The 17,785-nt window shown below is 45.1% G+C and overlaps 1 protein-coding gene across 9 annotated transcripts in view; it reads left to right on the plus strand.

The window, feature by feature from the left end:
- CYRIB (CYFIP related Rac1 interactor B) overlaps positions 1-17,785 on the plus strand; it is a 130,871-nt gene that overhangs the window by 42,940 nt on the left and 70,146 nt on the right. Inside the window, exon 1 of one of the 9 annotated variants that reach the window (XM_074316761.2) lies at positions 13,243-13,411. The exons of 5 other annotated variants lie outside the window; for them this stretch is intronic. In XM_074316761.2, coding sequence (XP_074172862.1) covers positions 13,258-13,411 — 154 coding nt within the window. In that variant the 5' untranslated portion in view covers positions 13,243-13,257. Of the gene's footprint in view, positions 1-13,242; positions 13,557-17,785 lie in introns of those variants that run through there. 3 more of the 9 variants (XM_019723738.2, XM_019723767.2, XM_019723776.3) reach the window with 3 other exon arrangements.

A 17,785-nucleotide genomic window follows, 5' to 3' on the forward strand; every position in this document is an offset into this window, starting at 1 on the left:
TACATAATACCCGGAGTAGGGTGTTAACAGATGGAGCCTTTGCAGAGAGGAGGGATAAAAGAGAGGCTTGAAATCAAGTCATGTAAGGGTGGCATTAAATTAGCTGAAATATTTAACAAGAAATAGGAGACAGAGGGGACATGTAAGAGCTGTTTCCAAGTGTGTGAAGGGCATTCCTACAGATGGAACATTTGCTAGGTCCCTACTTTATGTCATAGGTGCTGGGGTAGACACTTTGACATCACTCCACATTTATTTTAATTTTATTTTTATTAGGCAGCCAATTTACGTTCATTATAGAAAATTCAAAAATGCCCAAAAAAGAGAAAAATAAACGTCCTCCCGTAATCTTACCACCTAGGGCTCACTGATATTAATATGTTGGCATATATCCTTTCGACCTTTTCTCCCTATTTCTAGCTGCATTTAAAATATATATATTTTTAATTTAATCTTGATAATTGTGTTTGTCCGAGAAAGAAACTGTGGCTCAGAGAGTTTAAGAAGTTGCCTGAGATCCCTGGCCCGGACCCTGGACCTCTGGGGCCAGAATTCAGTCCACATCTGTTAGGCTCAGAAACCCTGTCTCATTTCTGGGTCTTTGATTAACCTGCTCCTTAACCAGTCTGTGTACTAATAGGGTTTTACCCCAGTTCCATTCTGAGGATCTTGATTCCATTACTCTTTGTTTATTCACTCACCCACTTTCATCCAAGTACTCAGGAAATTTGTCACCGGGTGCTTTCTCGGTGCTGGGGATAGACCAGTAAATGAGGCCAGGCCCCTGCCCTCGTGGAGCAGACGGTCTAGCTGAGTTCCACATCACCTGTAAATAGTTAAGTCAAAAGTCTCTAGGGATGTGCACATCTGTGACATCGCTAATTGCACTTGCCGCACAACTCTTTTAGGAAGCAACCAGCAAAGCAGAGAGGAAGCACCATAGCCAGAAAGCTGGACCGCCTAGTCTTATATATGCCCTCTCGTGTGTGTTGAAGGATGGTAAGCTCAGAGTATGCATTTCCTGTCCTTATCCTCCCAGGGCTGGCTCTGCTGGGTGATCGGGGTGGGGTGGCCACCACTGTGCACATAGGATGACCCTATTTTCTGAACCCCAGATCAGAATCTATGGTACGAAGCAGGGTTAGCCAAACAGAAGGAGGGAAACACATATTTCCTGAATGTAGCCTACCCTGGGTGCTTTGACATGGCTCCTTGCCCAGGGAGATAGGTATTATTGTCTCGCTTTTGGAGGGGCGAGTAGCAGGGGGAGCTGTGATTTGGGCTCAGGCCGATCTGATGGCTCCAGATCTTATGAGCTTCTAACTCATGCTCCTCTGATCCAGACACGTCTGGAGAGTGGGGCGTTAAGTTTTGGAAATCCTGGTGATTTGGTAAGTTTCATTCCGTTCACTTATTTTATATTGAGGGCCCGTGTCCAGAAACTCTTTCCGTTCTGAGGAGACCGACCAGGGGATCAAGAGCGATGAGGGCTCCTGCTCCCCGGGAACTTGAAGTCTGAGCTAGATGGTTGGAAGAGTGATGATGTTTCTGCACAGTCCTTTGCTCGGTGATTCATTCAGCCACACAGGAGGACGTAGTATCAGTGAGGGTGCTTGAGTGCCAAGGGACAGAGAACCCAGTTCAAGTTGGATAATTAATAGATGCGGTTGAGAGGTTCACATAACCAGAAAGTAGCGAGGTAGGTAGGTTTCAGGCACATTTTGATCAGCACTCTGGCTCCATTTCTTTGTGATTGTCTGCATTTCTCCATTGCCTTTGTTCTCAGGTTGACTGCCTTCAGACTGTGTTTCCCCAAAAATAAGACCTAACTAGAAAATAAGCCCTGGCATGGTTTTTCAGGATGACATCCCCTGAACATAAGCCCTAATGCGTCTTTTGGAACAAAAATTAATATAAGACCGGTCTTATTTTCGGGGAAACACAGTAGTAGTGAGGGGGCTGCTAGCAGGGCTTCTGCATTGTTCAACGCCAGGGGACACCACATACAATGTGCATGATGCTATAAGAAGTGTAGAGGAGAGAAGTTTTTTTTGTTTTGTTTGTTTTTTACTTTTATTTATTTAAGTGTGTTTTTCCAGGACCCATCAGCTCCAAGTCAAGTAGTTGTTTCAATCTAGTTGTGCAGGCGCAGCTCACAGTGGCCCACGTGGGGATTGAACCATCAACCTTGTTGTTAAGAGCACCATGCTCTAACCAACTGAGCTAACCAAAGAGAGATGTTTAATGTGGTGGTCTGGCTGCTGGAAGACCTTAGACCATATCTCGTTTGTTCACATCCAGAGGGAAAATAGTTTGTCTTTCCTCAGAGCCATTGAGCAAAATTTCTGAGCTTCACTCTGGATAATCACAGGACACGCCTCTATCTCTCAACCAATCATGGTAGCAGAGGAAATGGGCTAACACTGGTTGGCTTAGGCCATTCAGGACCCACCCCTGGAATTGGAGATGAGTGCTAAATGACTGAACGATCTTGCTTGGTGGGAGAAGAATGTTGAAATGACAACTACAGTGTCTAAGGGGGCAGCGGGTAGGATTTGGGTTTAGAAAGATAAGTGGGCACTGTCCCTCCTCTTCAAAAGCTCATTTTCTAGTGAGCTTCCTGAGATTTTTGGCAAGGATCAGAGGAAGGGCATTTTATATTTATAGAATGCTAGGCAGTTGCATGGTTTCTCAGTTAGTTCTTAGGATATCCCTCTCTAGTATGTATTTCCATTTTATAGATGAGGAGACAAGTTTAGAGACGTTAAGTTGCTTGCTGGCAGTCACACACCTAGGAGGAGAGTGAGGTATTCTGAGGCTGTGGATCTCGCATTCCTTCCTGTCCTTTTTGTGATGGTTGTAGACAAAATAGACTATTACCAGAGACCCTATAAACATTCGCCTAACGACTCCTCTGTAATAAGCAGGGCCTTGGGAGTAGTTACTGCTTTTCATTTCAAGCTTTTATTAGAGAAATCATGGCTGCTTTTTTCTTTAATTCTCAAAGAGAGGAAAACATTTCTCCAAGGTCCAGGTAAGCAACCAATAATTGAATGAGCTTCCGAGAAAAGCAGAACCATTGTCAACTCAATGCATCGGAAGGCATGGTTGCATTCAGATAATTTTACAAAAATGATTTCTCTCTCCTTAAGTAAGAGAGTAACTATTATGTAATCATACACAAGGCTTCTTTCCCTTGGGTCCAAGTTAACTTGTGTGTTCGAAATACAGAACACATTTTTTGGTTAAGAGTTTATGGAAAGCCAGTACGATTCCTAGATTAAACTGCCAAAACAAGGGCAAGCAAGCTGGATTTTCTGGTTTTCTCCAGCCAGACTCCACAGACGCATAAGTTCCAACAGCAGGAGATGATTTGCCAAAAACCATTTGTGTGCTGGTGGCAAGATGTCTGTAGTTATACTGTCCCCTGCACCCAATGTGCATACTTTGTATTTTGCTGCCAGGTGACAGAGCACTATTTGTTCTGAGTTCTCCTGGCTTCATTACTTCCATCCAGCAGATGTAATTTCATCCTGGGAGAAATGAACAAAAATGGGGAAATCAAAATGGTGGTTGGTGACATGTTAACGCATAAGGTTTTCAACTTAGGTGCTATGCTTTTTGAGTTCTTGTGTCTGCTTTTCATTTTTTTTTTTTCAGGTTGTTACTGATGATAATGTATTTACCTATCCAAATTTCTATTAATTTGTCCACTATATTTTGAGTCTTGGGGATAGAGAGTTGAGCAAAGCATAGTCTTAATTACTAATAGCCTTCAGCGGCCCTCCTCTAACCAGATACCCTCCCAGTCTGTTCCCACGGGTATCATTGTTTGGTCCTGATTTACACTGGGCCTGGCAAACTTGTTAAACTGGACCTCAGAAAAGGTGTGAAGTGAAAGAGGAAATGAGAAAGGCCTCAGGGTAAAATGCATAGGTTTCAGTGTCAAGTAAAACCCAGAAAAACGGGGTTGCTGGGTTCATCTTGTTGACCCTAGAGGGTGACCACTGTGGCGGTTATTAGGCCTGAGATTTAAGGGTTCTTATTTACCACAGCATAATTTAACTCACCTGGACTGATGTGACTACCACTCTCACGTCTCTCATGAGACGGTAGGATTCATGGAACTGGGAGCAAGCCAGCTTGTGTATATGCATGTATGCGTGCAAAGATATAGATCTAGATATAGGTACAGATATATAGATATGAATCTTGCTGCCTCAATGGCAGTGGTTATCAAACTGATCTGCATTTCAGAGTCACCTGGGGATCTTTTAAAAATTCCAAAGCTAGGGCTACCCTCTAGATGAATTAATTCACCAACTTTGGGGGTGGGACGTCAGCACTACTAGTTTTTAAGCTCTCCAGGTATTCCAGTATGCAAGCAAGCTCAGGAACTACCGGTCTATGAGAAATATACTAATGGCATCATTATTATTTGAAGAGGAGTAGGGATGACGGTGATGACAGTGGTACTAGCCGCCATTATCATTTACCAATGGCTGCCTATATGCCAGGTTGTATCCTGGGTGTTAACGAACATTATCACCTCTCATCCACACTGCAGCCTTGCGAGACAGCTCTCTAGGCGGCTGAAGAAGGAAAAGAGGAGTCGTGTCTTTTAACCTGATGTCAGTTACAGAGTTGTTTAATCCAAATTGTCAAGTAACAAGAAATATGGACCCGTTGGGCTCCTCTTGTTGACCCTAGAGTAGCTATTGTGGTCATCACTGGGGCTGAGATTTCGGGGTTGTTTGTTACCACAGCATAACCTGGCCCATCCTGACGGATGCAACCATCCTTTTAATAACCACAGTGGACTCAGGAGTCGATATGCAAACGGACATTTTGCAAACTTATAAATTGAGGGTGAGTGTATTTTGGCTTGTGGCTTGGAAAGAGAAATGAATGTAGTAAACCATGCTATTAATCTTGGGTTGGTTGATTCATCCATCAAAATCACTCTGTGTGTTTCAAGGAATCAGGGTAAATCAATTAATAAAACATTGCCTTGTGTTTCTGTAGCGCTTTTCTCAATGGGGTACACGGCGCTAAACAAGCCTCATACCATTTGCTAGTCTTTTGGACACATCCTAGAAGGACTGTCAGGAGTAAGTAGGGCTGTGTGTTACCGTAAGGTTCAAAACAGCAACTAAGTTATGTTGAAACATTTATCCAGCATCCGCAGAGATTCCTGCCTGGGGTGTTGGTGGGTAGGTAAGAGCTTGTCCGGAAGTAAGAGAGTGTTGGGGAGGGTGTTCATAGCAGAGAGAACAGTGTGGGCAAAGGCACAACAGCAGGAAGTAGTATTTATAGCAACTCAGTAATCAGTTTAGTATTGCTACCAAGAAAGAAACCATCCCCCAGGCTTTTGGGTGATTGGGAAGTCCCAGGAAACCTACATTTCCACTTGGTTCTTCATCATTTGCCACATGTCTTTTAACATTTTTTTTTTTTTTAACTTTGGAAAAGGTTTGTGTGTAATGAAGGGCCAAATAAGCATAATACTTTAATTGACCTCCTTTACCGGAAAGATCACACCAGATGCTATACCAAATGTGGCACGCCGCTTATTAGGAGAGATTTTTTTACAGGATGATTGACACCTCAGTGATCTAGACTAACCTTTGGAAATGAACTCAGTAGTTCTCTGACAGTGTAGACAGGAAGCCCTGGGACTCTCACTCTGGGCCCCAAGTCCAGGCCTGAGGGAATGTGGTCCTGCGAGCCCCCTCTGGGTCCCTCGGCGGCCCTCTACTGAGCGTAAAATATTGGATTGAAGGTGAATTCCAAGGTTCCTTCCATATCTAGAATTAGGTAATTCATTCAGAAACTCTGACGTAGGCACTCATTAACGCAAGTGGCCTGTTCAATGAAAATGCTACCTCAACGCTGAAATGGAACTCGCCATGGACATTTTCTCCAAGTCTGTGGGTTCAGACAACACCAGAGCTTGATCAAGGTAGCGTTCTTCTCTCTACCTTCCTCTGTGCTTTAAAACTGAGGGAGGGAAGTTTTCTCATTAAGCCTGTGTTCCAATATGAAATCGGCACCAGGATTTTAGGGAGGAAGGTAGCTAAGCCAGTTAAGCTTCTTCTTAACTTGGACCGTATTGGTTCTCTCTTGGAAAGTTGTTTTTTCTAAACCCTATGCCGTATCTTTTCTTCCATAGCCCCTAAACTCAAAACTGTGAGACTTTACACTCTTTCCACACTCTTAGATCATGTTTGACACCCCCAGTGTTCTTTCTAAAGTTGTGTATTTCAACTATGGGTCGCACAGCTAGTGACCTAAGCATTTTGGCTCCTTTGGGAAGATTTGCATTTCACCTCCCATCCTGCTTCTCTGATACCTTGTTTCCAGGGCTGTGGCCACATTGGGGCTTCAGAGTAGAGTTAAGAGGCTGGGCTTGGGTTAACTCAAGCTGGACTGATGCCATCTCTTTCACCAGCTGTAACTATTTGAGTGCAATACCTTGTGCTAGGCTCTGTGCTAGCCCTGGAGATACCGCAGTGATAGAACAGCATGGCCTCTGCCCTCATGGAACTCAGTGTTTAAGGAAGTACAGGAATCACCATACAATTACAACTGTGCGTCATTCCCGGAGACCTCTCACAGCAGGGATCTAACCTGGTTTGCTCAAAGCTCCCTCCCTCAGGTGAAGCCTCTGCCTGCACACACAAGGCATCACTTGTTCCTGAAGTCCCATGTGTGGATGCCTGTCCTCCTTGACCTGAAGTGGGGTGGGCAGGTGGGCGCAGGCAGCGAGTGCCCTTTGAACCCGAGCCGTCCTGCTCTTCCAGCCTGCTCCACCAGGTGAGTGTGGGGAGGCCCTTCCTTGGAGGGGTGTGACTGTCACTGCTGAAAATGCCTAGTAGGTAGCCCTTTGTCTCCTGAGCCACACAGTGAGCTGAAAGAGCTGAAAGGGGCAGCACACCCTGAGCATGCTCTCTTGGATTTTTCTGCAGCTAGTTCATCGCAAAAGGGGACAAGGGGCTTTGGGCTGCAAACTGCTTCCAACATCTGTAAACCCCATGGACCAGCCGGTCTCCCTCTCCTCTTGGGAAAATCATTGCCTCAGGGCAAGGCTTGGGAGGGAAAAGTGAAGGCATGCAGAGAAGCTTTCTTTTCCTCTTTCTACCATTAAAATCTTGGCAAGAAAACATGCTCTTTCTTTGGGTTGCCTGTTATCAGCAGCAGATTCCCAAACTGAACTCCTCGACACCATCCTGGCTGCGTCATACTTCAGCTTTTTCGGCTGCAAACAATTTTGCTTCTCTCTTTGTTTTGCTTTTCTTCGGGGACTCTAATAACTCCAGGTGGTGAATGGGCGGTGGAGAGTACAGTTCTGTAGAAATACAGCTCTAAAGCAATACAAACTCCGAGAAAAAAAATGGGCAGCTCGTCCAGAGAGAAGTGCTGTATTAAAAGATTTTTACCGTTATTGACATTGAAGAAACCTCCCCTTTGGCTTAACGTTAGGAGATTACTTAAATACTTTATGGCATAGCTACACAGCAAAGTAGTATATAGCCTTTAACAGCAAGGTAGCTGAAGCACCTGTATTAAGGAAAGGTGATTAAGATAGATCGTGAGATGAAACACAGCAGGGTACAATTCAGTATATGAATGTTTTATAGAAATGTATGCATTACCTTTATATAGAGATGTAGCAAAACCATTTGGTAGGGTATCCACGTGGTATGGGAGGTTGGATCATGAATGTTTATATTTTCTTCCTTTCGCTTCTCTGTATTTTCAATTTTTTCCCTACATTCAACATGTATTACTCATATAATCAGGTGAAAAAAAGGCATAGGGGCCGGGGACCTCCCTTTTTTAAAGAAACCATTCCATATAACTATTGAGGGTCTCCTAGGAGGTGGGTGGGCACAGTGACAGGTGTTGGAGTGGGCAAGAGAGCCCTGGCCCCTCCCTTCACAGAGCTGATGTTTTAGTGACAGGCTGTTTTTGTTGTTGTTGTTGTTTTTTAGCAAAAGCGTTTTTAAACTAACAAGTGAAAATAATGACAGGTTGTGGTAACTGCTGCGAAGGAAAAAAAACCAGTGACATACGAGGGAATGACTGAGGGAGGTGGGGGTCTGATTTAGGAAGGGTGATGGGGGGACCCTTTTGAGGAGGGGACCCCAAACCTGGAGGTGGGGTAACAGCCATGGGAAGTGGCCAACATGATCGAGGCACAGGGAAGGCCCTGCAAATGCTAGTCTGTGTGCACGCCTTTCCTGCAGGTCAGTCAGAGGGCTGCCCACTTGTGAGCAATGAGTCACATTTGGAGATGGAACAGAGGCTCATAGATCTCCTAACTCTGGGGAAATATGGCTATCAGGAAAACTGAATGGCTCCTGAGAGACTGGTTAATGTTTTGCTAACTAACAGGAGTGTGTTGGGTTTGAACTGTTGGCTTTGTACTTTGGTTCTTTTGGAACAGCAGCTCTGACGCCATCTTTCAATGCAGGATTCCCAGGCCTCCTCCCCTGGCCTCTTCAGCATGTGTTCAACTCACCTACTGAATGCTCCTCCATACGGCATGACTCTGGAGGCTTAGTCCTTAACCTTGAACCCCTGGCTGTGGAGGGAATGTTTGGGAATGTGCCTCTGTCCTCAAGGATTCAGTATTCATTCAGTCCTTGAAGGGGAGGAGGGGAGCCATTCAGGGGACAGAAGTCCCTGAATGCTAGATTGAAGACTAAGGCTGGGCACAGAGGCAACAAAAACTATACTCTAGGTACTTAAACATATTTAAAGAGCATATTTGAGTTAATGATGTCAGTAACTGTTCAGAGTTCTAAGGGCAATTGGGCAATACAAATCAAGAACCATAACGACGTTCAGATCCTTTGACCCAGTAATCACAACCCAGGGAATTTATGCTGAGGTCATCGTTGTTTTAACAGGGAGAAACCAAGACAACAACCATCTCTGTGACAGCAGGAATGCAGTCAATAATGGCATAGAGCTTTGGGCTTTTGCATGTATTTTCCTGTTCAGTATTTATGAGAGCTTTGCAGCAGTAATGTGAAGTAGGTTCTTATGCCCATTTCACAGATGGGAAGTAGAAGGTTGGAGAGAGAGCCAGTGAGTGGCCCTGGTTCACTCTGGCAGATTCAGCTTCTGAACTCAAGCACATGTATTGTTGCCTGGTGGGTTTGCTTAGAAACTCAAGAAAATGGTGGGACTCAAGGAAGCATAAAGAAGGAACCAAGACTGAAAATAATTATTGAACTTAATGTATGCTGAGTTCTGTCCCAAGTATTTTACTAGTCTTATCTAAGTTAATCTTTACAACAAACTCGTGGGGAAACTGAGGCTCTGAGAGGTTGAATAACTTGTGTAAGTTGTAGAACAGGTTTCCAACCCTGGCTGGGCTAGACTCAGAGCTTTGAGGTGGTTTTCGCTCTGTTCTGTTGCCCTCTGTTTCACAAGAATGCATTGCTGAAGGAATAAATGGAAGAATGGATGAGGGGTGAGGCCTTGACAACTAGCTTCCATAGAGAATTAGACATCAGAATTCCCATGGTTGGTAGGTTCTTCTTCAGAGCTTTGCAGTTTCTACATATTATAGTTACTCAACCCTGTTTCTCTCACGAAAGTTGCAGCTTTGCTAGCCCTTGAGGCCACACTTTTCCATTACCCTTCACCTAAAGGCTCTCTTTCCTCGCTCAACTCATCCATTGCAAAATGCCCAGTTGAATGAGTCTAGGGTAAAGCAGGCATGCAGGGTGTGGACCTTCAGCAACTAAAGGAAACTGAGCTATTTCAATATGATGAAATACTCTGCAGCCATTAAAATGATAAATGTGACTGTAGAAATATGAAAAAGTATTGGGAAATAGTTGCACATTATCTGAAGATTCCAATTGAAGCAATGTGCATTTGCATGGATAAAGTTTAGAAGAGAAAGATTGAAAACTGAGTAAAGGTTTTGGGATTGGATGGTGTCACCATCCAGTTAGTCTGCTAAACTAGGAACCTCAGGGTTGAGCCACTCACGTCCTGTGTCTTCTTCTCCCAGATTCAACTAGTCACAAATGATGTCGATTCTACATCATTAAGTATCTTAATTCTTGTGTCCATTCTTCCTCTCCGTGGCCAGTTTCCTCGGCTAGGCTCTCGTTGTTTCTCACCTGGACCCCACACAGCTTCACTGGTCTGCTGACCTCCATTCTCTTTCCCTCCGTAATCCATATTGGACACGGTGATCAGAGTGATCTTGTTATAAAACACATCTGATTATGTTACCTTGCTTAGAAGCTTCTATTGTTGCCATCAGGAGCCAAGTTCAAGGTGCTTAGCATGGTGTCTGAGGAGGTCCTTTACAAGCTTACCACCCCAGTCTTATCCCCAGCAGGCCATGAACTCCCCTTCCTCTGCCCATGTGCCTTTTCCTCTCTGCCCGTCCTCCATCTCTTGAAGACCAAGCTCATCCTCTCTGAAGCCTTCACAGCTGTCCCAGGGAGAGTTGGTTCCTGCACCCTCCTAAGTTACCACGAACCAGGCTGTGTTGTGATTGTGAGGTTAGAGCTCTTCCTGTCACTCAATTCTGAGCCCCTCCAGGGTAGGGACCACATGTCTTACTGTCCTCCACCCTAGACTCTCTGTGTGGTACTTAAGACATAGTAGGGGAGCAAAAATGTGTGTTGATTGAATGAATCAATGATGGAGTGAAACCATTTATTCTTTATAATGTTTTAAAGTTGGTTTGGTAATAAATAAAAATGTCAAGGAAACCGGCATTTAAAGAAAGCATTAAGATCTTCTGAAGTTTACAGAAGCAGACAGAGTCAAGAGAGTGTGAATGGAGAAACAGACAGACTGTGAAGTTGACAGATGGGGTTTGAATCCTGGATCTGTCTCATACTGAACCTTGGTTTCCTCATTTATAAAATGGACACGATAATAGTGCCATATAGAACGGTTGTAAATAGTACCTGTAAGGTGGTTGTAAAAAGCAGCAGAGGAAATGCAAGTCAAGGGCTCAGTACAGTGCCTGGCATATAGTAAGGACTCAACAACAACAACAAAATGCTAACAAGCCACAGTGATTAAATCGTCATTGAGAGCCTGGTGCTGTTATGCAAGCATCCTTTTTTGCATCCTTTTGCTTGTTTTTTTCCACATACAACTTTGAAAGCTTTGACCTCAGCTGTGATTACCTTCATGCAGAATGGTGAAGAAAGGGTTGTGGAAGAAGAACTTCAGCCCTTCCCTTAGGGTCTTGTTTTCTGTCCCCCTTTCACCATATCTGACATGGGTTAGTGGGAGAGGTTACTCGTGAACTCTTGCACAGGCCAGGAATGGGTCTCGGGCAGCTAAGGAGAAAGGTGCCCCTGAAAGGGACTCCTCATCCGGCTCATCCTATTTTACTGTTTCCACTCCTCAATAGACTGTTTTCTTTGTTGGACTATAAGCTCCCCCGAGGCCAGCATCATGTCTATAATGCTCCCTAGAGATAAAATTAGGACTAATGAATGAAAATTGTTAGGCATCAGATTTCTGCTCCGTGTAAAAGAACAGGTTCATCACAGTTATAGAAGGTTGACAACTGCAATAACGAGCTTCCCGTAAGTGGAGATATTCTAGCTAAAATGGGTGATACTAATGTGTTGAGGGTACCATGGAAGAGATTTCTGCTTTTGGTGGGAAATTGGGTTAGAGGTGTGTGGTTACTCAGGGCTCACAGGGCTGGGCACGTGTGTGAACTTTTCCTCTGGTTCAAACTGAGGACAATGGGTCCACATGGACTAGAGTTATTTAAGAATGTCAGTGTGTCAGGCAAATGGACCAAAGTTCTTGGATTGTGAAGACTGTTCTATCAGCGTCAGTGTTTGTAATACAAATATCAGCTCCCTCAGTTTAATTAAAATTGATGATTAAAATAATATAGTATAGAACCCCCAAATCATCCCAACATGTGATCCCCTAAAATATTAGGGTAAAAGTCTGAAGCCTAGGACTCTTGCCCTTAGTGTCTGCCTTGAAAAAGCCACCTCATCTGTGACTCTCTTAACACATTGGCCAATACCATTTGGTGTCTGTGTAACTCAAGAGGTAGACAAAATGCTAAATAAGGTAAGGGCTGCCCTTCTGTATTTGGGGCAAGGAGTGATTTCTTGGCCACATATGGTAAAGCCCAGATAGTTCCTTGCATCCAATTTGATTGGAACAAGGGTTCATAAGCAGGTTTTTTTAGACAGGCTTCCTGGATCGACAAAATGCCCTGAAAATGTATGCAAATTTGTGTGCATATGTGCATTTTCCTGGAGAGAAAAGCCCATACTTTTATGAGATTTTTTTTAGTCGGGCCCTTGACCCCAAAATGTTCAGAACCATTTCCCGCCATAGTTGTGATTTGGTCAGCAGTCAAACTGAAAATATTCCCCCAGAAGAGGTAACACTGTCATCATTTACACTTTAGTGTTAATGAAAAAATCTGACGGTTTCATAACAGGATTAGGACGAGCTACCTGGAGCGAACGAAATGGGATGTTCGGGTTTTCTATGTAAAGAGGGAGCAATTGTGTAAGAAGAGTGAAAGGGGAATTAGGGGAAAATGAAGAGGCTATGCCCTCTGCCACCTCCAAGTTCTCTGTCCATCAGACATTCTTGCACAGAGTAGACCCCAGAACAAAGTCTCATTTATCTGAAAGAGATATGTGTGGCACAGTACAAGTCTCAAGTGGCGTGTGATTTCTGTTCTCAGACTGATCATTTAACACCTCCCAAGGGCGTCTCCGCGATAACATCGCAGGCGATAACGGTGCATCTCTCGGCTCTGGGGAGCCTGCCGAGCACATCTGCCTTGTCTGGGAGAGTGAGCGAAGCTCACTCCCCGTGTCCGCCACTCCAGCCATTCCAGACTTGGGAGTGGGGTTTGGGGATGGGAATGTGCAACCTCGCTGGGTTCAGCACAAAGAGCCCTGGTCTGCGAGTCCCGAGCGCCAGTTCCTACCATGTCCGAGCTCGGTGACCTCACGCACGTCACCGCCACCTCTGAACCTCAGTTTCCCATCTGTAACATTAGAAGGCTGCAAGCTACACAGACCCACCCAGATATCATCTCCGCCCGAAGGTGCTGCCCCTTTAAGGAGGGCGGGGGCGCGAAGGAGGTTGCCGCGCCCCCTTCCTCTTCTCAAGCCCGCCCGACCACCTGTCTCCGGCCTCGCCCCGCCCCCTTCGGGAGGGGCGGGGGAGGAGGGGGCGGAGAAGGATCTACCTTGCGGGGCGGGCTCTTGGCGCATGCGCAAGGCCGGACAGGTCCGCGGCGCCCTCACTTCCTGGCATTCCCCCCTCCCCCTCCTCGCCGTTACCCTGTACATCCGGGTCACTTGCCCTCCCGGATCGGAGCCGCCTTCGCCGCCGCTGCCAGGCTCATCGCGGCTCCGCCACAGGGGCAGGTGCGGAGGGGCTCCCGGTCCGGCCGCCGCCGCTGCCCCGCTCCGGACCCGGGGCTCCCCCTAGCGCCGCTGAGGAGCCGCCGCCGCAGCTGAGGAGGGCGGAGGAGCGGGGCTGAGAGAGCCCGGAGGCGCGAGCGGAGGGTGAGCGATTTATCTTGCCCGTTTTCTCTTCTTCCCTCACACCCCTCGCTCGCCGGCGCTTCGACCCCATTTTGGCGGAGAGGCGGCGGCGGCGGGGCCCGCGGCGGTGCGGGGCTTCCTCGTGCCCTGGCGCGGTGGGCCCGCCCCGGCGCCCACCCCGGGCGTTGCGGCTGCACCTCCGCGGCGCCCCGGCCCCTTCCTCCGCCGCCCGGCCTCCCCCCCGCGCTCATTCATTCGGATCTTCCTCTTTGCCGCCCCTTCCTTCCGCGCGCGTGCTCGCCGGACCCTCCCGCCCCCAAAACCTGCCGCCGCCCGTGACCTTTGGCTCCCCGGAGCCCCCCTCCCCGCCCGCGCCGGCGGGCGCCCCCCGCCCCCAGCTCGCATCCCGCCGCCCGGTGCTCCTCGCGGCCGCCGCTGCTTCCTCGCTCTTGTGCTGCTTCCCAGATCCACACCCCCTTCTCCCTCCGAGCTCTGCGCGCCGCGGCACCCAGCCCGCCTGGTCGCTCGCGTGGAGGTGGGTGTCCTCGTGGGCCTCCCCGGCCTCCCACCTGTGCGGCCGCACCGTCCGACGCGGGCTGCACTGCCGGACGTTGCCGTCTCCATCCCCGGCTGAAACGGAAAGTGCAGACTCTCAGCCCCAGGGTGTGGTCTTAGTGTGTTTCCAAAACACACAGTTTCTCCTGTAATTACCTAAATCGATGACTGTCAAGCTGGAGTGGAAGTGGCAATTGCTGTGTGTGTGAGAGAGAGAGATCTGCCACACCAAACATGTCCTCTCTTCTTCTGGAGGTGTGTCTAGGGTGGACTGATTTTCCCTGAACGTGGAATTGGGCCGAAGATGGTTACTGTTTCTGCTCCCCCACATCCCTCCTCCCCCCGTTCCCTGCCTGACTGGCAACGTTACCTGTTAACGCTGTTTGTGGCCGAGACTGTTTCTCGCCCCATCTGTCAACAGTAGTCAGTGTCCCCCGGTGTGCGGAATGCTGATGAAATGCCTGAATTCTTGCAGTACCACCAAGTGCCATTCTGGATAAAACAGATTTGGGGCATTTGTTTACACCCCCACCCCTCCTTGCTCATGTTTATTGAGTTTGCCATCTTTTTACTCCTTCCTCTCCGTGTGGAAAGTGTATCAGTTAATTGTGCCTCCCTGTAGTCTTGTCGCTCGTCAGACTGACATTCCAGAGGGGTGTTGTGTGTAGCTCAAGGAATTTCAGTCACTTGGGTGTTTGGGGACTTACTGCAAATCGCTTTTGACTAATGTACCTCAAGAAAAATCCGCTGATCCTTTTTAATTCTTTAATTGTATTTAATAATAGAAACAGAAACTTAGTGTTTAGCGCAGCTCGATGATTGGGGCTTATTTGATAGCCTGTTTGTAAAGGGTTGCAGTTAACGAAAATTGCCTGGTCCGCATTCATGAAATGAGATGACAGCACTTTTTTTTAACGTGACATTCTTGGTCCATAATAATGAACTCCAAGGAAGGTTCCTAGTCCTGAAGTACATCGACCTGCGTGGGAATGTGATACGATTGCCAGCAATATTAATAGCATTTTCTAACAGCCCTTCTGGGGAGCTAGGTGTTAAAAAGATACTTGGCTGTTTGTCTTTGTTGGGTTTTGGATGACCACTCTAGCAGTACGATTTCTTAACTCATAGTCAAGATGTCATTGTTTTAGTAGAGCAGTTTTGCTACATAATACATTTTTTTAATTCCTTAAAACTTTAATAGTTATGAAGCTGCCTCACAGGAAACTCTTGCTTTGTAAAATGTAGGATATATAATATGAACTCTAAATTATTTGATAATTGAATAGAGGCTAGATCTTTTGCTCCTAAAAAGGTGGTTGATCAAAGGGAGACATGATTAATAAATTGATTCTAGTTGTCCCAGCAAAAATATAATTTCAGATGCTGAGTAAAGCTAAGTGAATGCAGTTTATTTCTGGTACATTACTGGTGACATTGAACATAATCAAACTTAAAATTCATTTCTCCAAACTTTCTCCCCAAACTGAATTAAAAATTGTATGTTCGGTAGTATCGCTCTTGAGATTTGGCTCAGATTTGAAATGGCCATTTACCTTTACTTAGTAAGTAATTGACTGAAGAGTCTAGAGGGGGATGCTTCTTTGATTTTACTCCTAGTTTCCTTGGGGAAAACACTGGACTGCCACTTATGCCAGGTTACTTAACTCATTAAGTATTGATGCACTCAAACTGCTAGAACCTGTAATTTGCTCTCTCACTGTTTAAGGAAAACAATTATAATATTTGGAAATATGCTGTTAGTGGCATGCCCACTATTTTTGGTTTCTCCTTTTCAGTTACTACACCAGAGTTTAGCACAGTGCCTGTCTGTTACATAGTGGATACTTAATAAATGTTTTGAATAATTGAATGAATGGCAAGGTCAGCGTTTTTGACTAGGACATCATTTTGTAATTATGTGGCAAAAGTTTTGGAGGAAGTTGTCCATTGCCCTCAGCTGCAGTTTTCGCAAGTTTCTTGTAGATTTTGAGGATTGTTTATTTGATTATTTAAACTGCTTTGAGATCTTTGGGGAAAAAGTATAATAGACATGTCTTTTTGTGTTATGCTCACTGAATGGATTTGTTCTTAGAATGGATATTTGATATATGTAGCTTGTCAGCATTCATGAACGATAGTTAGGATAATTCCTTGTGCATTGAAAGTTTCTAAAAATCATCATAAAAATTCTTGGTTGTGTGAGCTCATCCTATATTATGACCAGTTCATTAAATTAGGTTAATTTTTCAAGGAATATTTTATATAGCAGAAATGGAAGGCATAATCCAATAATGTGACAACGGTTACTTAATATTTTAGTGGTGATGCTGATGATCGTGTTAATAGTCACTAACATGGTTTTTACTACTTGCCTGGCAGTTTGTTCTAAGACATTTAATCTTTATAACAACCTTTTTTTTAGGTAGGTATTAATATTCCCATCTCACAGACTAGGAAACTGAGGTTAAACTAAAATGACACAGCTACTAATTAATAGAACTGCATTTTGGCTCTTAATTATGCTGTAATAGTGAGCACCAACTACCGTGTTTCCACAAAAATGACCTAACCGGAAAATAAGCCCTAGCATGATTTTTCAGGATGACATCCCCTGAACATAAGCCCTAATGCGTCTTTTGGAGCAAAACTTAATACAAGACCCGGTCTTATTTTCGGGGAAACACGGTATATGCCAAGTTCTTTATAGACATTGAGTTAGTTTTATGACAGCTCTGCAAGGTGTGGGTTAATTCCTATCTAGCATTAGGAAAAGAAGGCTCAGAGAGCTTTGGTAACTTGCCCAAGTGCACTCCCAAGTAGGATGAGGAAGGCTGGCATTTAAACCCAGGCTTCTATGACTTGTAGTCTTTACTAAAATTCTGTTTCAAAGTACTAATTTGAGATCCTATATTTGATATTATATATTTAGAAGGCATACTTAAAACAGCAAATCTCAAAATTTTTCAGCTGGAACGCAGGATGGATAATGCCCTCTTGTTATACAGGATTATAATTTCCTGCTCACTGGCTGTAGCTTCTCGCCTCTCCCACTCAGGCAAGTATATTGGAATGCAAGTGAGCGACATTTGTAAAACTATTTAAACAAGGAATTCATTCTTAGAATTTTGATTCTTTAAATGTACACATTTCTTGTGGCGCATTGTGCATCCTGAAAGTGGTACCCTGGGTGAGAATGGCTGTTTTCAAAGACATTGGGTGATTTTGTTTAAATAGAAGACCTAATGCAAAGATATTTTTGTAGCCGCTTAATTTATTTTGAAAATATAACGCACAGTGGTACTGTGGTATGCAACACTGTGAAGCTTTCAGTCTTGTACAGTTATTTTCTGTCAGGAAAGTAAGCTCTACTTGATGTATTCTGCTTGGTGCATTATATTTGGTATGCATTAAATCTAGACTAATGCAGACACTTCCACTGTGTCTAGACTACTTCTTGCAGTCAGAAATTGACATGTTCTCAGATAATTACACTGAATACTAATTTAGGTCAAAACAATTTTAGAAAACACTTGCTGTGAAAAAATTGTGACATATTCCCAGATACTATTATTGGGGGATTATCTGTGCCATTTCTCTGTTCTTAGGGAAGTAATAGAGAATTGAAGGTGCTGATTTAGATGAAATCTGAGCTTTACTAGGTCTTGAAGTGGACTTTGTAGTTGGTTGACTTGTAC

This window comes from Rhinolophus sinicus, chromosome 6 (assembly GCF_057876585.1).
Source record: "Rhinolophus sinicus isolate RSI-liver-muscle chromosome 6, RSI-T2T, whole genome shotgun sequence".
Taxonomy (NCBI): domain Eukaryota; kingdom Metazoa; phylum Chordata; class Mammalia; order Chiroptera; family Rhinolophidae; genus Rhinolophus; species Rhinolophus sinicus.